Source organism: Chroicocephalus ridibundus, chromosome 7 (assembly GCF_963924245.1).
Source record: "Chroicocephalus ridibundus chromosome 7, bChrRid1.1, whole genome shotgun sequence".
In the NCBI taxonomy this organism is placed as follows: domain Eukaryota; kingdom Metazoa; phylum Chordata; class Aves; order Charadriiformes; family Laridae; genus Chroicocephalus; species Chroicocephalus ridibundus.
The window spans coordinates 20,144,802-20,169,679 of record NC_086290.1 but is presented as its reverse complement, the minus strand read 5'-3'; the positions used below and the strand labels follow the sequence as shown (position 1 = coordinate 20,169,679).

At 39.7% G+C, this 24,878-nt stretch overlaps 1 protein-coding gene across 3 annotated transcripts in view; it reads left to right on the top strand.

Annotated features, from left to right (window-relative positions):
- FIGN (fidgetin, microtubule severing factor) overlaps positions 1–24,878 on the top strand; it is a 105,496-nt gene that overhangs the window by 76,262 nt on the left and 4,356 nt on the right. For 2 of the 3 annotated variants that reach the window (XM_063342287.1, XM_063342285.1), the window contains one exon: positions 18,783–23,081. In XM_063342287.1, coding sequence (XP_063198357.1) covers positions 18,791–21,031 — 2,241 coding nt within the window. In that variant the 5' untranslated portion in view covers positions 18,783–18,790 and the 3' untranslated portion in view covers positions 21,032–23,081. Of the gene's footprint in view, positions 1–18,782; positions 23,082–24,878 lie in introns of those variants that run through there. The other variant, XR_010072087.1, reaches the window with a different exon arrangement.

Genomic DNA, 24,878 nt, shown 5'->3' with positions numbered 1-24,878 from the left:
TTTCATTTCCTGTTAATAGAGATGAACTTGGTTAACACATTGGGGCACATTTAGAAATTGTCAAACAGAGATTCTGTAAAAGGAGTTCTGAGAATTTAAAGAAGTCTCTGTCAGTTTGGAGGATGAAAGGATAAGCAGAGCTAACCATTTGGTCATCTGCCCAAATTCCCATCCCAGCAACACAACCATACTCCCTCCATGTGTGGGTGGCGGAGGGGTTGGTGCAGTATTTCCCTGTCCTTGGTGACTGCTAGGAGGTTTAAGTTTTGTCAGTAATTTCAAAGAAATCTTAGGAAAAGGGTATTTCTGTGAGTAACGGTGGCATGATCTGCCGCCAACATAAATCGCAGTCTCTTCAACGAGCATCGGGAAAGGGAAGTGGGAGAAAGAGTTGGAGGCTACAAATTATACCACTACCTAATTATGTAGCTTTATTCATATGACTAGCAAGATTTCTACGTGGATGTTAGCAACACAGAGGCCTAAATTATAGACATTAATAACAACTTGAAGAAGGCAGCAGGGGAACCGTTCAAACAATTTAAATTCTCTGTCATAGCAACTTGTACCTTTAGATAGAGCTATATCTATATTAAATTTTCTTTTTCAACTAAATCACAGAGGTGCTATCTTTATGCAGTGCATATAAAAGTAAGCTCATTGTTCATCCCATAACCAGCACTCCTATACCCAAGTATGTGAGGTGTTATAGAGAGGTAACATTTCAGTGAGATATTTTAATCTAGTTGAATGACCTTACGCAAGGGGAAGAATTTTTCCAAGAGAGGCAGCCCAGTAATGAGGGTGAGGGGTGTCCTAAAACAGCCCAGAGCTCATTCTAGCTTATCAACTACTGCTACAATTCCTAATTTGTGGGGCACTAGTGATTTTTCTGGGCAGTCTATCATTTAAAGTGCTGTGAAAGACAGTTTAATCATTTTAAGAGTATGCTGTGTAACTGATCTTGCAAGGGCCCAGTACTCGCCAGAGATTTATTGAAAAAACATTTGTAGCATGACTGTCTTTCCTTCGAACATAGTCAAAATATTAAAAAAAGCAGTCATGCTCAACAACAGTTTTCATTGATGCATTTAGGGCATTCCTCCTCTTTAGCGATCCAGACCTTTTTAAGAAATGTCATTTCTGGTTATCCTCAATACAAAATGGCCCATCAAAGCTACCTTGGTGCAACCTTACCTCTTAAATATCAGCCTGTGCCCTCTAACCATTTGTTATCAAGTACCTTTTAGTTCTGTGATGGCAAACTCTCTCTCTAATACATAGAATGAACAAGACATGGATACAGCCCAGGGCATTTTTCATTAAATCAGATATAGGATATTTATTTTAAATGTTTTGGATGTATTCTTGAAAAAGTGGTGCAAGATTTGTATATCATAATGTGCCTAAATAATTATGTTCCTAATGAAAACAATGTTAAGTGTTTAAAAAAAAAAATCCAAACAACTAACAAAAACTTTAAGGCCATGGACAAATTTAAAGCCTTCCTTAGCCTTAGAAAGTACTAAGGTAAGGTTTGAATATTGGCAATTCTGACTCATTTTCATGTCTTTCATGGGCTAAATTTTCTAAAGTCCTCATAAAAGTGATTTCCTTGTTCCAACTGTCTACTTTACTCTTTATTCTCAGATATATCTTCAGAACAGCTAACCGCATGTACTGGTGTAGTGGGTTAGGTATTCCCCTGCTGCTCAGCGAGTGAGCTGACATAGGCTGAGATGGGATCTCCCCACACGAATTTCACAAGCCTTTGGGGGGGAGCATGTTGAAGGGCTGTGCTGTATCTGCAGATTTAAATTCCTAAAGTGAGTGGCAGTCGCCCAACCTGGCCGTCAGTACATGAAGAAACCAGAAACATGCCTGATAGGTGGTAGGAACAGGATGCTGCTTTGTTAACTTCAAAAACCTTTGCTGTCCTATTTTCTGACCACCTTTTATCACTGCTGCTCTTGATTTGGCGCAGCTTTAACTTTGAGATAGAGGACGGTGCAGAAATGCATATAGAGAACTGGGGGGATTGGGAAGGGGAGAAGACCGTGTGCGTCTGGAAGATCTGTGTCTGTTGGAGGAGAACTCCTGGCTTGCTGCCAGTGAATAAACTGTTAACATTTATTGAGTATAAAAAAGCAATTAACTGAATGTTTTTTACCTTTTTCTGAATACAACTATGTCATTGTCTAGGCAGAAATAATCTTGCAGTATGCTGCAGTGCAGTGGGATGTTTGATGAAGAAAGGGTCACTTAAAATTTCTCAAAAGCACACGTATTTGGGATTGCAGTTGATATAGTCTGTATTGGGATAGTCCAAAACATGTTTTTTTCTGGTTGTGTGCTTTTTCTGTCTGCTAGATTCCAGACTAGACACTATGCCATCGCTAGAGACAAACATCCTTGATCTGGGAGGGGAAATAAATATATGTGTACAGTTATATGCACATACATACAGATATATATATATATACACATACATGTAGAGAGAGAGAGCAAGAGAGATTATCTGAACCAAAGCTTTATATTACATGTCTTTAAAAATCCATATAAAATACAAATACAGAATCAAAACTGTAATAGTGAAGAACATATTTCCCATCTCATGCTGCAGGGCATAAGCTAATCTGCTGCTGAGATCAGGCAGGAACCCCCCTGCAACCCTGTGTTGTTTTTCATTACACAACTGGCTGTTTGCATTATGTTCTTTATTAGAAGTTGATTGTTTAATGACAAAGATGCAGAGTTATGCTAAAATAAAAAGAAAGCTCTATAGTGGAAAAGCAGAAAACAGACTCTATGGAAAATAAAGTAAAAGTCAAGGACTGCTACATTCTGCTATGCTCACCCCAATCCCTCCGAAGACCATGGATGTTTTCCTCATTCACACATACATTTTCTTCATTAACCCCCATCCCCCAGACAAACCCACAACTGTATTATGTAGGACCCGGTGCTCTTCCTTTTGGCTTCTTCATTTTATAAGGAGTTATTTCCATAAGCAATTTCAGTCAGGGAAGTTGTGTACTAGATTGCTCTACCTTTAAAGAGAGACCTAGTAGGCAAGTCTCTGTGTTTAAACCGATCTGAAGTGCAGGGAATATTGTCTGCCGTAATACAAAGGATTCCAGTTCTGTTGGACAAATGTTCTCATCTGCTGCAACTCATCTATTATGTAGCTTTTGTAAATGTGTCATAATAGAACAGTAACCTCGGCAGTCCGCAGAGGTGGTTTGTGTGCAATTGTGCAGACAAGTGATTGCTTCTATTTGGAATAATTAAGTTTATTTTTGGTTTTTGGAGGGTTTTTTTTTTTTAAAAAAAAGCTAACAAACAAACAATACAGAACACCAAATGAAAAAATTTTGTATGGTATTTCATCCAAGAGATTCTCTACTTCACAACAGAAAATCTAAATAAAATTGCCATAAACAAGAGAACAGAGAAATCTGAGGTGTTCTGTACTCAAAGGTACCCTACGGATTGTTTATGGTACCTTTTGCTGAAGGGCAAACTGTGATTGATGCTGGGTCCTGACTGAGAGAAGCTGGGCTGTAATATTGGAATTTCACTGATGGATAAGAAAATAATGTCTATGCTGCTGTAGAAGGTGCAATAGATTTCGCACGGACTCCTGTTTCTGCTATTTACGCTGTCTTTTGGTGGAGTTGTCCCAGGACGAGCCACTCTGGGGCTCACCTTAGGTTTCAATAACCGCAAACATTATCTCCAGAGTTGTCTCTTGCTAGGCTGTGCCCCTGTGGAGAGTCCTCACCCTCTGATACCACAGAGGTGCTGGCCAATGGCAGCACCCTAACTTCAAGATGGATCTTAAGGTTCTTCTCACTGTCCTTTTTTTATGATCCTATTGCTCCTTCTCACCAATTCACAGTGTTTTGGGGCAAATTCTGACTTGAGTTTAACCTGCCCCTGTAGCTTCACCTCCTTCTTTGACTTCCTACACTTTTGCAATTTCTTATGCTAGCCTGTGCTCCTGTATATATGACACTCCATCTCAGGGTAGCAGCCTGTAAATAGTGTAGAATTTGTTAGGCCCTAGTTCTTCAATGGAAACTCCTGTAAGAGTCTGATAAAGGCGGCTTTTGAGACCAGACTAAGCAGGCCTAGAGATATGAGAAGGAGGAGTCTCAATTTCTATTGAAAGTCAGGCGTTGTTTGGGGTCAGCTTCTTAGGTGAGCAGACTGGTGTTTTGTAGGCTTGATAAAATACTGATGGATCTGAGGCTGAAAAAAGATATTTTTTTAAATTTTTTTTGTGTGGTAGTGCTAGGATGTAGAAGGAACACACTGAAGCTTCCCCCCCACTGTAATTTTACATTAGAAGTAAGAAAGGATGGTAACCATAGTTTTATAATGATGCCTAAGATACCTCCTGTGGATGCTACTTTTCTGTCAACGTTCAGTTTTAAACTACTAAAAATATCATAATGTATGGTATTGAAGGACTTATTGATGAGCAATTGATGCTTCAGAGCATCTGCACTTAGTAAAATCAACAGTACAAAATGCATATTATGTAACTTAGAGCATCGGGTTGTCACTCACAAATGATGATGTGAAGTTTAATGCATTATTCAGAAGTACAAGAGGAGACAGTCCAAAGCAGCTGTGGAGTCTCTGTTATTTTATGTTATTTTATGTTATGTTATTTTGTGGAGAGGAGAAGCTAAGTGTGTGACTTAAGGTGCAGAGTTTGAAGTTGTGCGGTAGGGTAGGCAGCAGCACTAAAAATGTTGAATTTGAGTGCAAATTCAGTTCAGACTTAAGAAACTAGAAGGTATTTTGATCTGAAAGCTACAAAAACCCGTCTGGGAATGAGTTCTGGGTGTGGGGTTGGGGTTTTTTTTCCCCATTTCCACTTTGTAGTGCAAAGAAGTGCATACCACGAAATCAAATGAAACTGGCATTAATTTGGTAGTCTCAGTTCTCATAGTCCTATTGATTCAGAAAGCTGCAAACAGATATGGAGGCTTAGAGGCTGCATTTAGGATTACTGAAGTTTGAGGTCTAGGGTATACGAAAGATGTAATGAGAGCGCTCGTTCAGTAAAGGAACTCTTCTTAACATCTTAACATGGAATTCTGATATAAAAATCTCGGTTCAAGAGAATTAGTCTTCATCATTTTGTTGGCGGTTTCATTATTGATTACTCATCTTTATGCACTTCTTTCGAAAGTCTTGGCTGCCGACACAAACCTTCTCCAGCAGAATCTCTAGTAAGCAAAACAACATTTGCATCCCTATGAATTTCTCCTAGTGGGAGACAAAAAAGTAGTCTTGGTCATTTCTTATTGATAACTTTAAATATTATGTCAGGCCTAAATCAATCTGGTGAGAGAACGGTGGCTATTCCTCAAGATTCGCTCTGGATATTTAATTAGCTAGAGCTTATACATGCAATTTATTTTCCTTTTTGCCTCTTTCAGCATTTGTTAGGTACTAGTATTGATATGACTAGTGCAGCGAGGTGTATGTCTAGTTAAATTGAACTTTCTATTGATGAAAACTTATCTCTTGCTGATGGCTGTGTTTTATGAATAATATATGTCACAACATTATGTTTTCAGAGCCATGGTGTTCTTTACATTAAGAACTTGGGTTTTTTGGTGCTAAGTAGGTAGTAGGAGTTGGTGGTATGTGAAATGTGTAGGAAGACAGCATTAGTTGTATATGTGTATGTATCCGTAAATAAGTTTTTGTATTATACATCTACAATTTTATTTTGAAACCAAACAATTTGCTTTAGTTTTTCTCAAGCATTTTCAGCTTGAGAACACTGTGGAAGGAGAACTGGCAAGTGTTTCTTCAAGTATCTCTTTTTATAGGCCATTTTTGTTCATTATATTTCAGCTGGTAACAACAACATGTATTATTTGTATATTAATGACTGGAAATTGTTAAGTGATAGAAGAGCAGTCAAACAAAGCTAGGTGGAATTAACTTTATGCATGCCTGGTAGATGATACTCGAATTACAGTACTCTGTGCATTCCCCAAATAATCTCTGATTAAGTACCATTTACAGAGCTAATCTAGTCTAGCACAGTCTTTTAAGCAGTTTTAAAATTTGTTCTGGAAATATTATCAAACCCCAAGTATTTTCAAATATATTTTCAGGGGGGAAAAAAAAAGTCTATATTGCAGTAAATCTATCATCACAGCTACCAATTCCTTGAGCTTAATTATGACACTACTAAATGTGAAAATCTATTCAGCGCTAGGAACACTTTTCACATTACATTCACGCTAAAGATTGGCTGTTAAGAGCTCATTACTGGTAGTTTTCTAAAGAGCGGTTTATTAAACACTGTTACCTAATAAGCATCTTTGGTGGTGCAAATTGCTGAAAACAGTAATGAGTCTGATTAGACTTCATTTCAATTACGACAGCTTGTCTGGCAAAAAAAAAAAAAAAAAAAAAGAAATCTCTCCTTGATGCTTTGGAATCTGGCTACAAGGCATTAGATGGTTTAAAAGGAAAATGCCACCTCTGTGTTTCCTTTCCACAGTTCAGTAATGAATAGAGAGCTGTCCAAGTAGCCGTCCAATTTAACACATTGGAAAACTAGATGGGCAGCGTTGGAAGCACAATCCTGTTTGCTTAAAAATTCTACAAAGGCTTTTCAGTTAATATATCTAAATAGGGTCATATTTAGGTTTCCTCTGCTTGCCTCGCGTAAGAATATAAAGCCATGAGAAGAAAGAAAATTAAAATTATTCACTCCTACCTGCTTTGCAAAGGTTATACATTCCTCTGATTAGTGTAATGCACCTTTCAGTTGTTATCTGTAAATCTGTAAGATCTGTAAATCTTTTACTTGCAATCACAAAACTCTCCCAGCTTTCACAGTACCTCCATAATTCACCCTGTTTCTTTTCTTTTTTCGACTTCTAAAAAAAATTTCCAAATTAAAAACTAAGCTTAATAAATTTGTGCTACTAGTATCAAATACTTCAGTGAATATTTTTTAGTTTATGAACTTAATTTTTTATGCTAAGTGTGTTTAACTGTATTAATGTTAAGCTTTCTTTTAAGTCATTCCTGTATATTACTTACACATTCTGGATAAAAAGAGAAGTCTTAATGGAACAAAGAACTTAAGCTGATAGTTGCTGAATATTTAATAGATCCTAATGTTCCTGTTAATAGTGTAGAGCATTTTTAATGCTAAATTCATGTGGATGCACTTCTATAATGTTATTTAACACAAAATTGGATGGAGAACTTAGTAACTAAAACCCTGTAATACAATCTAACTGGAGAAATGGGGACACACATGGAAGATGTGGTGCTGCTGAAGGCAGTGTGTTGGACTGGGGTCTCGGAGTGTGGCTGAAATCAGACTTCTGTCCAGGCAGTTTACAGCAAATTTTAGGAAGGTTCACATTTGATAAAGTTTGAAAGGCACCTTATTAGGCATAGGAAATAAATCAGAAAGTGAGCTAGTGCAGCAAATACTAGAACTCTCAGTCTAGATTGTAATGAAATATTTTCTGTGATGAGTTTTTATTAAAAATGTGGCACAAAACCCAAATGCTGTTGAACAAAATATCGTTTGTGTAATTAACTGTTGAATAATTGTTGCCTAAAAAGAAAATCACAAAGTAAAAAGCGGGACACGTTTATCTCCTTCACAATAAATTGTAAACTTCAGTGGTTCTTGTGACTTCAAACTGGAGAAGTGACAGGAGAATCAAGCTCATGAACCTCGGGGCTTAGGCGTCCCGTATTGACACCAAAACCCCTTTTTGGCTCTTTTTGTGACGTTACCTTTCTATCTTCTCTTTGAAAGTCTTGCAGTTAGCTGTGGTATAGCGTATATTTTGTGAGAGAAAGGACTTTCATCAGTGTGCATCATCAAACATCAAGTAAAACTGTGCATTTTTTTTTTGTTTTTTAAAACATCATACAAACACAAGTGCTATTATTCAGCTATACAAATGTGTGCCTGTAGTGCGCTTTGAGATGCTAATCAGTGGAGCTTGACTTCTGTACCCTGCAGCAAATTTTAAAACTATTTCATCATTAGGTGACTACATATGCAATAACACTGTGGACAAAATTACAGGAAAAATAACACAGTTTGTTGTTATTTAAGCTATCAACAGTGCTTAGCTAGTTATAGATATGATCATCGCATGGCTTAGATTTTTGTTGCCTCTTGAAGGCTGTTTACAGAAAAGGCTGAATTTGTGTGGTAGCTGCAAAGGAATGTGACATTTTATCAGCTGGGCTGTGTCATTTCTTTACGTTTTTAAAGCCAACGTGTTATTCTCTTCTGCCTCTTGAAATGCCTGTGCACCCTCTCAATGACATACTTGTTTCAGGACAGGGCTCGAGTTTTCCTGTTGCGGGATGAACTTCAGTCTTTTTGAGAAAGGAGAACCAACATATAACATGAGGAATTAGTTTCTTTTCCTTCCCTCACTCTCCAAGAATATGGCAAAAATATCAGCATACACAGAGTTAAATTTCTCAGTTAAGACATTCTCTCTCTGGTTCCTGTGTGTGTGTAAAACATATAAATGTATACGCATACATATAGAGAGAGGGAGATTTCTCTATTTGTCTATAGAAAATTCTCTGTTCCTCCTCCCCCCGCCCCCCGGTTAATTTGTCAAGCTAACTGAACAATCTATATAGTTCCTTTCAAATGCCCAGGAAACAATACAGTAAGTCCCAAACGAAGAGCATGCAAAAAATAGGCTATATTCCATTTTTCAGCAGTTAATTCAGATAGATTTTATTGAATAAGCAAGAAAGAATCTTTGGAATTCGTGGAATACAATAATTGAAAGGTTTAAGTTGGGAAAAGATTTAGCTCAGCTTAGTGTTTCTAGGATGTCAGTTCTTTGGTTATGCTTCTGCTTTTAATCTTGTTTCTCTGCTTTGGGGGGAGCAGGAAGGAAAGGAAGGGTCAGCTGCTCGCACAACCAAGCCCGGGCAGGAGCTGTGCCGGAGCTCTGTTTTCCCTAAAAGCGTGATTAGTGCAGTTCTGATGACTTAGCTAAGGTGTTCCCTACCTTCAGGAGGAAATCTTGGGTTCCCTGTGATAACATCACCCCTTCTTACAACATCATCTGTCATGTTGAAATATAGACGTTGTTGTTTGGTTTTGTTTTTTTAATGGAGAGACCAAATAATTATACGGATTGATAATACAAGCTTTTTTACATGGGGTATTCTCTTTGGAAAGACAGCGTATGCCAGCGCTAGGCACTCCGATGCTAATAGTAGAGAGAATTGTGTGTGGTGTGTGTGTCTGGTACGACGGGGAAAAGGGAAAGAGTGGATGAGCTCAGCTAAGAGCTCCCTGCTCTTAATCCCGGGCCGCGTCAGGAGCATTCTAAAGCAGTTTATCTTCATATGTCGTCTTGTATATAAGAAACAACACTAAACCCACCAAAACTCATTTCATATGTAGCTTTTTCCACAGCCTTCAGATCAAAGTTATTTTCTTCAGGCTGGACTAAATTATACGCAGGTCCCAGGAGTGAAGGACACTGAATTAATGCACTATGTCACCCAGTCCTGGCTATAGAATATTTTTATCGAAGTGTGAGACACAATGTCTCTTTACTATTTCATTAAAAATTAATGTGCTGATTGCCAAAAAACAAAATGCATAAATAACATAAACAATTTTTTGCGAAAGCTTTGTACGCTGTGGAGTCATCTTAAGAAGGATTTTTTTTCTTGAGTATCAGATTACTTCTATATATAAATTTAATCGGTATTTGTTCTCATTTAGCTAATTAGCAGAGGTACTCTAATCTCAGTAAAGCAACTGTTCCTACCTTTCCCACGTTGGTAGGTTTTGGAATAAGCGCTTTAAAAGGAAAGCAGCATTCCTGGTTACTGGCTGGAGCATTGTGTTATTGGCCCATATAAATTTGCTTTTTCACTCTTGTTAGTTGAGTGTAATGGGTCAAACCTGACTGCAGTTATTTGAAACTTACTGAAATTGATCCTTGCCTTCATATTTGTAAGGCGAATAGGGCTGGTTAGATGAATCTCTGGAATTAACCTTTTCTTGCTATACATAAAGCTATGAAATACATACGTACCTTTTTTTAAAGTATGAAGACTGAAAAATATATAAAAAAATATAACATAGTGGAATTTATACAGAGTGTTGCTGTTGTTAATTGGGGAGAAATATATTTTAAATAACTCTTGCTATGTAACTTGGTCTTGTGTTTTAGAGCAAGATTATTTTCTAACATTTTGGAACAGCATGATACAAAAAATTATTCAGCATCACTTAAATCTCTATTTATTGTGCACCCACTTTGTTCAAATAAAGTATGTCCCTTTATGGCAGTTTTAACCCCATTTATCCTCATGCACAAGTGCTCACCTGTTATTTACTCACATAAGAGAAGGTCGGTACTGCAGAACAAGGGGAGTGCTCTGTTGTGACATAAAGCATACATATTCATTAGCTCTGCTGTCCCTATGGACACATGTGGTATGTCCTGATGATCTTCATTTGCCAAAAAGGAAGTGAGCTTAAGAAGGAAATTGTCTTAATGGATTTAAGATACACGAAGAAAAGGTTTTAAAAATGCTTTATTTACGGTGAGAAACCAAGCAATAATTCTAAGTGCTAATTAAAAAAATTCCTGTAAAAGGAAACAATTTACTGAATCGTGATTAGCAACAGAAATGGAAAACATAATAGAATCCAATATTTGAAAATTATAATTTTTAAGTTTTTTTTTTCCTGGAATATTCTAGTTCAGGATCTGAATGTTCCATATGAGGCTCCCTAGTGCTGAAAATCCATTCCTTTTTCTTCTCACTTGCTAAAAAACAAGTTCAGGGTTCTGTGTTTCACCTGCTGCAGTTGATTACGTGAGAAACACAATAAAGCAGTGAGTGTATTTTATCTGCTCTGCTTTTAAGGATTTGTGTTACGCTCTTTCAAGGTAAATGTGCCTCAAACTCCACTTCTGGAAGGGGAACCAAGGGAAAGGCTATTTCTGCTATTTTGTTGCTTAAAAAGATAGTATGCATTTTGCTACGCTCCAAAAAGCTTCAGTTGGGTTTATTGGAGGCTTGAAGTAAGTGCTTCGGTGGGAGCAGAACCATGCTCCAGATCTAAACTCTTTTGCATTTGCAAATATGCATAAATACTCGTGCCAAGTGGCCAGACTCCATATTCATTTGTGACTATATTTTACTATGTGAATACTTTAATTCTCAGAATCACTAGAGTTATCCTGCAGTAGTTATGTTGATTCTCATGTTTATATAGGCATAGATTGCAGATTATGTGGTATATTACATATTTTAAAAATACATTATAGCTATAACCATGTGTTCAGTGGACTATAGAAAAAAAAGACACTTTTTTTTATAAGTTATGCTGACTTTTGCTTACAGTTACTGTGCTTCTTAGTATTCTCTCAGAAATTATTATGGTCTCATTCATTTGGTATTGACAAAATATGCTAGGTCCTTTAAAGGCATGGTACTGTTTGGAGGTACTTGACAGAAGCAGCTTAAAAATATGAAGCCCGGGAAGAAGAAGCATCATAATAGGTTAAAAGAAAACTCATTGCAATTATTGTCTTCGTTAGTGTGTTTTTCAGGCAGTTTAGAAAAGTGTTATGAGACAATGAGTACAGTGAGGACAGAGCAATATAGTAGAATATTTTAAAGATAAACTACAATAAATCACAAATGTGACCGATTCTCCATATAGAAGGATTCCGACACATGCATGCATAAATGATTTTACTTATGGTACGCAATGATAGTGCATCAATGTGATTACACTGCAAAGACGGAGCACTGAACTGCGCATGTTTTTGTGCTTAAGGATTGCTGCCGCAGAGAAACCGATACCTCCGAGGTGGGCAGCACCCTGGGGGGTCCCGTGTGGTCCTAAGTAATCGCCACAGTCCCTATCGTCCGCGTCTGTGGGCTACTGCTTGGTCAGCCTACGGATCCAACCTGCTTCTGCTGGCAAAATGTGATAGTGTCATCTCTGGACCTAGTTTCCCTGTGCGTGCTTGACTATTATTTCCCCTTATTTCTGTTTCATAAGGCCTTTGAAGCTGATGGGTCCGCTAAAGGCCGTTTAGCCAGAGATGTCTTTGTGACTATCAAAGGCGCTGCTTTATGTAAATGGCAGGGAGGGGGCTTGGAGGGAGAGAATTCATTTGCTGTAAACGTATTGCAATTTGCTGTTGTGAGGTGTGAAAGTGTGATTTAAAAGGAATAATCATTTGACAGTATTTAAATTAGATAATTGGGATGTATTAGTTTGAGATTCCATGTCTCGAATTTCATTTTTAACCGTTCCAGGCTCTCCTAAAATCTGTTCTGTTTTTCTTACTGCTTTTATCCTTAAGTGCTGTTGACATATATGTGATCCTCAATATTACTCGTGATTTAAGTGTTTTGTTTTAAAGATTGAAATGTTTTCACTATCCCTGCTAGATGGGAATCATATTGTAAACACCCTGCCAACAGCTTGCTCCCACTGATGCGCACGGCATGCATAGGCTATGGATAATAAGAGGAAGAACAGATTCCTACCAAGAAAATGCTGGGAGCACTCTCCAGGCCTGTTTTCATGGGTTCGTGGCTGCCACTTACTGAAAAATGCTTCCAAAGTTGGGCCCGTACGGCTGGGCAGCTCAGTTGGAGGCTCTTCCTCCCACCAAATCCTTTGACGTCAAAGGAGTTCCTTGTGGACTGGAGCAGAGGTCTTCACTGAGTAATTAGAAAATAAATGTGGGAATCATTTTCTTTCCTTTTTTTTTTTTTCCTGCAAAACATAATTAGCTCAATCCACTCTTCAAAATCCCTCCTGTTTCCAATTAAGAGAGATCAGTTGCACTATCTTCAAACAGCTGAAATTATGCTTATTAATAAAAAATGGAGTGTAAAAGAAATGTTTTATCTTGAATTAATTTTTATTATTATGGGACATATGACAGTATACAGTCTTACAAAATATTATCAGATTTAGTACAAACCCAGGGAGCTGTGTGTCCTACATCTCGAACAGTGGTTACGGCATGACTCATTTATTCAGTTATGTCCTGTCCCATGCTTAAGAAGGATTTTAAAATGTGGATTTAGGGCCTGATCCTCAAGGTACTAACACCTCTGACTCTCACTGAAGTATGAGGTTTGAGGAGTCCTGGCACGTTCACAGTGAAGTGCCTATTTAAGTCGATAGCTGCTTTGGAAGAGCTGATCTCTGCGTGTCCACAAGAAGCAATCCCTTGGTTAAAATCATGATGGTTCATTGTGTAAATACACATTGTCTTGAATAATTGGAGACGAGGCTGAGAGTAGCAGTTCAGTGGACAGAGACAGCTTTTGGAGTCTTTGGCTAAACGTGTAAGCAATCCAAAGTGATGAAGTTCACATACGCTTGCAAGTCTGGAGGGAAGAGGGTTGGTGGTACTCAGAGCTGTTGTTTTTGGAATTGTTTCCTGCCTCGCAACAGTGTTCTTCTACGAGTCTGTTATGGACCGTTATCAGAAGCATCTCATTTACTTCTTCACCCATGGTACTGTTGTCTACCCCTTTTCAACAGCGCATTAAGCAGTTGCTGGGATCATACTTAACCACATGCCTAAAGTTAAGAACCCGCTTGAGCTACTGATGTTTACAAATGAACCTGCAGACCTGTGCTAGATAGGACCTAAGGCACTGCAGGGATGAACAGGGCAGGAATAGAGAGACCACAACAGGAGAGGAAGGATTTTCTTTTGCCTCAGGTATGCTGAAGGAACAGTTGGAGGTTCCTAATCCAAACTGAAACTTTGGGAGTTGGTTGGGAAAGCTGGTGTGCTGCCCTGTTTCTAGTTCCTCATGCACAGTAGCTCCTTATTGTTTAGGTTTTATTCCCCTGTGTCTCTGGAAGTCCAATGCAACTTCTGCCAGTATTTTTAGAAAACTACAGTTGCATATGATGTAATTTTAACTTGATTATTTTATTAGAGATGTGAATAGATGAAGGGTTTACTAAAGTCCCAGTGTCCTTTGTCTAAAGCAGATTGTTGCTAACCAAGTTGGTTAGTTGGAAGGTGATTGTCATCATTTGGACTTGTCTGTGGGACACTGTAAATCCTTTGTTGTGTTTTTACCCACTGTGATCCTAGCTAGTATTTCTGGACTTTTCCGTGCGTGTTTTGAACAGAAACTCTTCTATTTAAATTGAAAGGAAAGGCTAGTTATTTATTTTTATCTTCTGTAACAGATATAATCCTGTAAGGGCTGAGCAGTTTGACCTCATACTGGGGGCACCAGTGGAGGAGGGTTCTTTGTGTGCACAAACTCACTCGAGCTGCCAGCAGGATCAGGCCCCGCTGGACATCCAGGATGTGTAGAACATTGCTTGTTCCTTTTTGCATTCGGATTACAAAGTTATTTTTTTCCTAACTCTGGCATTGTTTCTTTTTGTTTGTTTGTTTTGTTTATTTTAATTCATAAATCTGAATATGTAAGTGGATTTCTGCCATATGGAATTATTGTATGTGAACTGATGAAGTATTATGCATTAGATTTTACATTTTCAGGCTAAGTGCACAAAATTATAAGGGAAAAAAAATGGTCAAACACTTGATTCAAAGTAATTGAATAATGAAATTGTTGACTTTAATAACTTTAAATGTAATTCAGATAGATCCAACTGGAAGAATTATGGAGGAGGGATGTATAGCAGGGCTGTCAGGACAAGGGAAAATAGATACTGCTAAAAAAGCCTACACTGCCTCTCCTATATATAATGTATTAAATTTATCTTAAAAGCAATTCTCTGATAAGTACATACCTGTACTTAAAGAACAGAATCCTTTCCTTTTGCCTTTTACAGTCCACACCAGCACAGTTTACACAGTTCAAAAAATGTCGATAGCTCAGAGGATTCCTAAGTTAGCAAAGATTTTTTTGAAAAATACATTCAGCCTTGCATTGCTTCTGGATTTTCAGTAAGTTATTAAGCAAATACACTATCTGCAGGATCATGGTTTATGTCAGAGTTTAAATTACGCTAAAAAAAAATGCAACCTCTAAATATGCCCTTATTTACCTGATTTTAGCTGTTTATATCAGCATTTGGATTCCTAACAAAGGAAACGTAGGAAGGTGTACCACCTCAAGCAAAAATACAACTAATAAAATACATTTCAAAATATGGAGAGGAAGTGGCTGCAAACGTTAAGCAATTGGGTAGGGGGGAAGTGTTTGCATAATTTAAAGAAACTAATACTTTTTTTTTTTTCTCCCAAATCAGACGTTTGACTTTTGTCAAACAATTACTGAACTATTAACAAACAGAATCAAACTTAGCAAAAGTTTGCTGTTTTTTTGGTTAATATCAAATTGAGGAAATGGCTCTTTGTGCCCCCCAGTCCAGACCATTCCAGTGGACTCCGTGTAAATACAGATTTCTTCACTGCATACTAATGCAAAAAATATGCTTATGGTTAACTATTAACCTATGCTTCCAAATAACACTAATGATTGCAATGTGCTGGAATAAATGCTCATGTTTCGTGGGATGAGAACAGTCCTGTTCTCTTAAGCTTATCTAATCAAAGCCTAATCCTGCCTTTACAGCCTTTGTTAAATGCATTGGTATTTAATATGCATCAATAAATAAACTTTCAATTATTGTGCAGTGAGCATATCCAAAGATAGCATGACAATGTGAAACTACTGGTCTATCTAGCAATTATTCCAAATAAAGAATGCTGGTGATGTGATTTCCCCCCTCCTTTTATAGCGAATAATTCAGATTTTCTGACATTCTTTTGCAGCCTCACAATAAGGAAAATAAATTAATCTGGACAAATAAAATTCAAAGAATTTAATTTTTACACCATCTAAATACATCTCCCCATGGTGACTAGAAATAGAATTATTTTATTTTAAAAGCCCATGATCCATTCTGAATAAAAAAAAAAAAAAAAATCAATGAATTTTTTAAAGTATTTGTGAAAGGTATTTTGAAAAGCTTGCTAAGTGGGTAATGTATGATATATGTTGTTGTGCTCTGACCTAGTGCATTCTTTTATCTCTTTAAATTGAATAGTCTTCCTTTTACAAGCTCCTAAAGACAATGTGCCAAAAGCACGTTCATTAACTACAGTACAAGTACCAGCCCAGCCAGATTCTCTGCTCCTTCCATGCCTATTTTACCTTCTTTTTCAACAGTTTCATTGCTGCTTTCGTGCGTTCTTTGCGAAGAGTCTCTCTCATGGCACCCGTTTGTTAGTATCTAGTGAAGCATCAATCCACTCAAGTTCTGCATCTCTGTAACAGAAGCTTTCAGTGTTTTGGTAACCTTATAAGCCAAATATGGTAGAACACAGATAGGTTTTGTTTGTTTGTTCATTTTGTTTGGCTTTCTTTTTTTTTATATAAGGGTAATGAAGTTGTATGTCTGTTAGGCAGTTCTGTGTCACAGGAACATTAATATTCTTTCCTTTTAAAAAAGCTTGAAGTAAATCCCATGACACCAGAAAAATTTTAGATAGTGATTACTTGCAATTGGGTCTTTGTGATTTGCTCTTCAGATTTCCGGCTGAATTTAACGGAGTATGATTTCTGAAAAGCTTCTGGTAGTTTCTCATTAAAATTGCATTTTTTTCATTTGAGCATGATTTCTATAATTTCATCCGATTTCATGATACATTTACCCCCTCTGAAAGGCTGTGGTTGAAACATCAGAAACAATTAGCAAAAAAGATTATATTAACACTAAATGAAAGAAATAAATCTGCCAAAAACTCAGTCTCAAAGCTGCATTTGTCAAAAGCACTTCTCTGAATTAACTTTTATAGGATAACTGTATAATTGTTAACAGACATTTTTCTCAAGTTGTCAAAGTGTTTGAAAAATGAGAGAAAAAGAGAACGCTCCGGAAAAAAAAAATCCACAAGTAATCAATGGCATGCCCACATGCACTGAGATTTGCACTACTTGTACTAATAAAATATAAAGCTCAATTAGAGGTACTTTGCAGTTTTCAGGCTAAATTTAAATGATTTGGTGATTTGCAAATACATGAATCCAAAAATAAAAATGAAAAATCCAAATGCAAATGAGTACAACTGCAATGAAATATAATTGCAAATGAATCTGTTGCTTTATTCATTTATTGTGTAATTACTGCAATCCTTCCCACCTTGTTTTCAGTATTTCTTAATCATTAAGTCGGAAGCATGACAGCAGTGCCAGCCCTGGCATGATTCTCTTTGACTAAAACCTTGTAAATTAACACAATTAGCACAGCATCATCCTGCTAATTAACTTCCAGTGTCTGGTGCAGTGGTTTTGCAAACAAGGAAGAGGGAGTCAGAAGGGAATAAACATGCCATTCTGTTACCAAACTGTGTGCTGTGTTAGGTTTAGCTCAGCGAGGCTAAGCTGGCCATGTCAGATGCCAGAGTCAGGCAATGAAGAGCTAAAGGGGTTGGGGAGAAAAACAGGAGGGGGTAGAGGCTGTCAAAATAGACTGCAGTAATTCAGAGGGGAGCTGGTGCCACAGATGCTTCATTTCGACTAGGCCTGCTCCTTATCAGGGAATCTGTGCCAGAGGGCACAAGACTGTTTGCAAAAATCACTTTTGGTAATACGAGAGAGATTAAGGAGGTCTATTTGATACAGCTGTACAAAAATCAGCGCCGTGTCTACCATGCATAGGTACGAGTTGGAGGGGGTTATCTTAATGCTTGTAAATTGCCCTTGCTATGCGGAGTGGATTACGGGGAGGGGGAATAATTCACATCACATTATTTGCAGGATTAATTGCTTTAAAATGGCATTTGCATTTTTTGTCTTTTATTGATTGGTTGATTATTTTATAGCCAGCTGTGGAAGCCACAGAACTTTTAGCACTTGGTTTCTTTTCTTTTTCATTTTCTTCATCTCTTTTTTTTTTTCTTTTTTTTTTCTTTTTTTTTTTTTTTAAAACCCTCTTTCTTTGTACCCTGGAGGCTGTGAGGCGGGAGGGGGAAGGGGGGTGGAAGAGAGAGCAAGCAAGGAGACCGACAGACAAGTCATGCTTGTTTTTTTTTCCAGAGCCTCAACAACAGAACTGAGAGGCAGAAAGGAGCCAGTTGTAATTCATACCGAGTTGTAGGCTTTGTGTGATGAAAGCGACGGAGCGCTGCCTGGGAGATTGCTTTGCTGCACTCCACGAAGCAGATTTGAAACTGTCGTGGACCACTTTAGATGAGAGTTGGATTATGGAATGACCTGCTATGTCTGTGTCATATTGTTCTGCGCAGGGTGCATTATACTGTGCTAACTAGGTGTTCAGTACCAAATAAGAGAGGTATCCTAGATGTGATCTGTCAGCTGTGTCTCATATTTTTATATTGGTTAAAATATAAAACTGAAACAGTGATGAGACAGGACAGAGCAGTTGGATGCCTTGTATGTTAACAATAAATCTGCACTCAGAGTATTTAAAATGTACTGTCTTATTTAATTGCTTTGGGAAACCTGGCATTACCTATTTTTTTTTAAACCAACAAATAACCCCCTACTGAATCGACAAAAAATGTGGCTCCGTGTGTATGTGCCTGCAGTAAACCAAGGAGTTTATACCGCTTCATAAGGGCATTGCATTTTCTTTCCTTGAGGATTTGCGGTGTTAAGTACAGTGGTTTAGAGAGCTGAAGAAGTTCCCAGACAGTACGTTTGAGAACTCATTCAAAAGCATCCGAAAGAGGCCGAGCTCACTGTTAACTTTGTTTTTTTTCTCGCCGCCCTAGGCTTGAAGATGCAGTGGACGCCGGAGCATGCCCAGTGGCCAGAACAGCACTTTGATATCACTTCAACCACACGGTCTCCTGCCCACAAGGTGGAAGCCTACCGGGGGCACCTGCAGCGCACCTACCAGTACGCCTGGGCCAACGACGACATCTCGGCTCTGACTGCCTCCAATCTTCTGAAGAAGTATGCAGAAAAATACTCCGGTATTTTGGAAGGTCCGGCCGAGCGGCCCATTCTCAGCAATTACACTGAAGCTCCCTCGGGGCTGGTGAACGGCCGGAAGAATGAAAGCGAGCCCTGGCAGCCATCGCTGAACTCGGAGAGTGTGTATCCCATGAACTGTGTCCCAGATGTTATCACCGCCAGCAAAGCTGGGGTAAGTGCAGCCCTCCCTCCCGCAGACGTCTCGGCCAGCATTGGGAGCTCTCCTGGGGTGGCCAGTAACCTGGCTGAACCCAGTTACTCCAGCAGCACCTGCGGAAGTCACACCGTTCCCAGTCTTCATTCAGGGCTCCCATCTCAGGAATACGCCGCAGGATACAATGGCTCGTACTTGCATACCAGTTACAGCGGCCAGCCAGCACCTGCACTTCCATCCCCTCATCCATCCCCCCTGCATAGCTCGGGACTTCTACAGCCCCCACCACCACCACCACCACCAGCCCTCGTCCCCGGCTACAACGGGACCTCTAACCTTTCTGGTTACAGCTACCCTTCTGCCAGTTATCCTCCTCAAACCGCTGTTGGCCCTGGGTACAGCCCTGGGGGTGCCCCGCCGCCCTCGGCGTACCTGCCTTCAGGAATCCCTGCTCCGACCCCTCTGCCCCCAACCACTGTCCCCAGCTACTCCTACCAGGGCCACGGTCTGACGCCCATCGCGCCGTCTGCCCTGACAAACAGTTCAGCCAGCTCTCTCAAAAGGAAAGCTTTCTACATGGCAGGGCAAGGAGAAATGGACTCCAGTTATGGAAATTACAGCTATGGCCAACAGAGATCTACACAGAGTCCCATGTATCGAATGCCCGACAACAGCATTTCAAATGCAAACAGGGGGAATGGTTTTGACAGAAGTGCTGAAACATCATCCTTAGCATTTAAGCCAACAAAGCAGCTAATGTCCTCTGAACAGCAAAGGAAATTCAGCAGCCAGTCCAGTAGGGCTCTAACACCCCCATCCTATAGTACTGCTAAAAACTCACTGGGTTCGAGATCAAGTGACTCGTTTGGGAAGTATACCTCCCCAGTAATGAATGAGCACGGTGACGAGCACAGGCAGCTCCTCCCTCACCCAATGCAAGGCCCGGGACTTCGTGCAGCTACCTCATCCAACCACTCTGTGGACGAGCAACTGAAGAATACTGACACACACCTCATTGACCTTGTCACCAATGAGATTATCAACCAAGGACCTCCTGTGGACTGGAGCGACATTGCTGGCCTAGATCTAGTAAAGGCCGTCATTAAGGAGGAGGTTTTATGGCCAGTATTGAGGTCAGATGCATTCAACGGACTGACTGCTCTACCTCGGAGCATCCTTTTGTTTGGACCTCGGGGAACAGGCAAAACATTAATGGGCAGATGTATAGCTAGTCAGCTGGGGGCCACGTTTTTCAAAATCACTGGCTCTGGCCTTGTCACAAAGTGGTTAGGGGAAGGAGAAAAAATTGTCCATGCCTCCTTCCTCGTGGCAAGGTGTCGCCAACCCTCGGTGATTTTTGTTAGTGACATTGATATGCTCCTTTCCTCTCAAGTGAGCGAAGAACACAGTCCAGTAAGTCGGATGAGAACCGAGTTCCTTATGCAGCTGGACACTGTACTGACTTCTGCTGAGGACCAAATAGTAGTAATTTGCGCCACGAGTAAACCGGAAGAAATTGATGAATCTCTTCGAAGGTACTTCATGAAACGACTTTTAATCCCACTTCCTGACAGCACAGCGAGGCACCAGATAATAGTACAACTGCTCTCACAGCACAATTACTGTCTCAATGACAAGGAGGTTGCACTGCTTGTCCAGCGCACAGAAGGCTTTTCTGGACTTGATGTGGCTCACTTGTGTCAGGAAGCCGTGGTGGGGCCACTCCACGCCATGCCAGCCACAGACCTTTCAGCCATTATGCCCAGCCAGTTGAGGCCAGTTACATATCAAGACTTTGAAAATGCTTTCTGCAAGATACAGCCTAGCATATCTCAAAAAGAGCTTGATACATATGTTGAATGGAACAAAATGTTTGGTTGCAGTCAGTGATGCTACTTAAAAAAAAATGTAATGAATGTTGGCACACACAGAACCTGCTACATAGGGTAGAGAACCCTTTTCAGTAGTGTTAAAATTGCAAAGGGTACTGGGAAGACTACAATTTACCTTGCCTCTAAAGAGTCAGGGTAGACTTGAAGGAAAAGTGCATCAAACAAGAGCTGCTGATCTGAAAAAGCCACACATGACAGAAAGCGCATGTTGATGCTCAGTTCTGTTCAAGCTAGACAATACTCACCAAGGAGCAAGGTGCAAGTGGGTTGATTTCAGAAGGACATGAACCCTGTGTGTTGATTCCATTCTGCTGTTCTTGAGATTTAGTTGCTGTCAAGTGCCTGAAGTGGTGCTTTATTTTTTTGTTTGCCTCACAATTACATTGGTGGCATGTGCTAATATAAAGAGCTTTAACTTCAAACATTATTGGACTAAAGAGATGAACGGTTGTGTTGCGACAGAGAACCAGATTTTTGCTATTCTAAGAGCAACAGTATTCCTCAATCCTGTCTGTTCTGCGGTGTTAAACTAAGAACAGGTAAAACAGGGTAATGGTAATCTGGACCTTAATTTCTGCAGTTCATTTCTTTTAATGTTCTGTCTGCAAAAACTCAGGAAAGTGATTGTGATTTGTACAGTACCTCAAAGGAATGTGTTGAAAGCACTATGTACTGCTGAGAGTTATAGGCTAGGCTTCAATGTTACTTTATATTAAATATGTATGTTTACCTCAACAATTGGAAAATGGCAAGGAAAATTACTTTGAATGTATCCAGGAAAAAAACTAAAGTGTGATATGACTGAAGCTTTACAGTTTTTAAAAATAGAAACAGAAGGATTTCCCAGTGTTCAGAAACGGTTCTTTTGCCAATTTGTCAGATCAAACCAGAGCAGAACGATTTTTCTTGTTGGTAAACTGTAAGAATTTTCAGCATGTTGCTCCTTGATAATTACGCGATACAGTCTTTAGAAGGTGCATAGATGAAAAAAGAGCCACTTAATCGGTTTACATTAGCATCCGAAACAGTCAAACGTAAGATTTGGTAGGACTCCGAGAGGCAAATTACCTTAAGCTGTGACTGCTGGCCTTTGTTGTGCGGCTTTAGTCATAGTTTTGAGGTTATTTTGGTGAAGCTGTAGGGAGTGGGATCAGTGTAGGTCGCTGGCAGAGCTATGGGTTGCAGAGCTGTTTATAGCAACGCAGTGGACTGTGACCAAAACAAACAGTACAAATAACAAAGCAAAACTGAACCCTCAAAGTACATCTATTTCCCTTCCCAAACTGTAAAGTTGAGTTTTTGTTGTGTACGTATGGCTCCATTGTCCTTAATGCAATCTTCATTCAGCATCCATTAGAAATCTTCCAGGCTGGAGTGTGCCCACCATTATTTCTACCTCAGTTTTGTTACATTTCTCTTGGAAAGCAAAGTAAGAAATAGGGCAAAAACCACCACCAACACAAAAGTCAGATTACATTAGGAATGCGAACCTGCCAAACAAGTTTCAGAGAGCTGCTGGTTTTTCCCCTGAAGTCAAGTTTTTCTCTATGTTGGTGCTCTTTCCCCCCCTTTTTCCTCCCCCAAGTATATGTACTCTGGTGTCTTCCTTCTGGAAAGACCAGCTGGCATGTGTGGCATTTTGCTCAGTTCTCCCCCACCCCCCCCACCTTTCCTTTTATCCTCTAATGCTTTCCCTGCAACTCTTCTGGTGACAGCTGACTGATGTTGGGTAATGTCTCTGAGCAGGAGCAGTGCATGTTGCAGCTGCCCAAAGCCTCTGCCATCACATGAACAAAACAGCCTTGCTTTTTTGAATGTATTTTTTTTGTTTGTTTACTTTAAAGAGACAGTAACAAAACTGTTGCAAAGCACTGGCATTTAATGTTTCTGTTAAGTAATGTACATTCAAAACCATTAAATAAATGCACTGAAAAGCCCCAAGAAGAGAGATACCAATCTGTTACTAGATCATGTTTGTCTTCTCAAAAATTGTACAGACCTTGTCCGTTTTGTGAAATCAATGGAGACATTTAGCATTCAGAAAGCTAATGAGGGATTTTGCGATGTTGCTGGAAATTGTTGACTCTTGATTATTACTTTCCTTTATTTTTCTTTTAAGATATATATATATATATTTAGATAGAACGTGCTAAAACAAGAGCAAATAAACCAAAATCTAATTTAAGATGGATTCCTGGCAAACATTTTGTCTATCTAAAACTTTATGTTTTAAGCATAAAAGTATCATTTTAAAACAGTGCCTTTCATTAAGGATATAGAAAGTAAGACTTAAGTACATCACCTGCTTTTCTGTTGGTTTGGTTTTTTTTTTTCCCTTTTTTCTTTTTCACTTCAACAGCAATTACAGTCTATGGTACCTTGTTATGACCCAATCTTTCTGCTTCCCCAAACCTCCACAGGCTGCTTCTTCACCCCGGCCATTCCACCATCCTCATATTTGGGAGATCCTGATGTCCCCATTAGCTGTAGGTTCACGCCGATCACACTGGCAAGTATGCTATTGCAGACCGCTGACCCAGTTTCTGTCTCAGACATTGCCTTTCATATCTGCCATTGGGCTGTGCTCATTTGAAAGGCTCAGGCAAGTTTTGATAAACCAGCTCTTAGTAACTGTTTCTCCTAACCACACTCTTAACAGATTTTTGTTGCAGCTGGTAAAATGAAAGCTACCCGCTAGCATGGGGTTGTTTCCTCTTTTTTATCCAGTAGCAAAACCAAAAGCAAACAAAATTGTAGATGGTCCCTTTGGCTTCCAGCTTTAAATCATTCTCTCTAAAAAGCCACTCTGGGAAATGGATTTTTCAAATGTTAACCAAAGTGAGAAACAGGCAGGAACTGGGATGGTGCAAAAATGCAGGTTCCACACGTGGGCACACACACGCTCGCGCTCGTTCTCTCCAGGGCTCCATTCAGCTTTGGGGCGGCAGAGGCAGAAAACTGCACCCCTAGCACAGCAGCTGCAAGGAGAGGAAGACAGGGCTAGATTGTTACCTAAACCTTTCCTTACCAGCAGCTGTCCTTGGCATCACTCTGGGAGGGTGCCTCTTGAATTTGGTGAGAGCTTGGCCAAGTAGTGTTAACAGGAGGCGCCTCAGCCCTTCTCCAAGTGGTTTCTGGCCACTCCAGAATTGGAAGTTTCCCCCAGTTGGTGGGGAATTTCCCTTAGTTTGGTGGGGCTGAGCTGGCTGAACCCCCTGCCGTGTCCTGTCCTTATTGCTTTCTTCCCCTCTCCCAGATTCAGCCCCGTTTTCTGCCCAGTGAGCAGGTTGTGGCATGCTGCTGGTCCTTCACCCCTCTCAGCAGCCTTCTTGTCAAGGAGCGTCCAGGAAGGGCTGAAGCATGACCCTGAACTTGAGAGGGTCCCGAAAGTTAGGGTTGTTTTTGAGAAGAGAGACAAAATATGTTCTAATCGTGTCTTCGGGATGAAATATTTGCTGGTCTTTGACATATCCATGGTAGAAAGCTGTTTGCTGTCTTTTAGGACTGGGCAAGGCTGGGGGCTGCTGCCACAGAAATGCCCAAGTGGTTGGCTGGGGCTTCCCGGCTGCTGGCACAGCCTTTGGTCTTAAGGAACCTGAAATGGTTAAAGAGCATCTGCTGTGTCAGCCTATCACTGCAGATGCTTTACGTCTTATTTTTATGTTTGGATCCCATTCTGCATCAGCTCATTTTCTTCCTTGTACCTTCAGTAACAATTCCTACGGCAACAAAAGTAAAATAAATTGGAGGAATATTTCTGCAAGCTGAAGGATCAATATCAATTCAAGGAGGAGTTCATAATGACTTTATGTGAGACAGAAATGGAAATACTCTATACTTCTGGC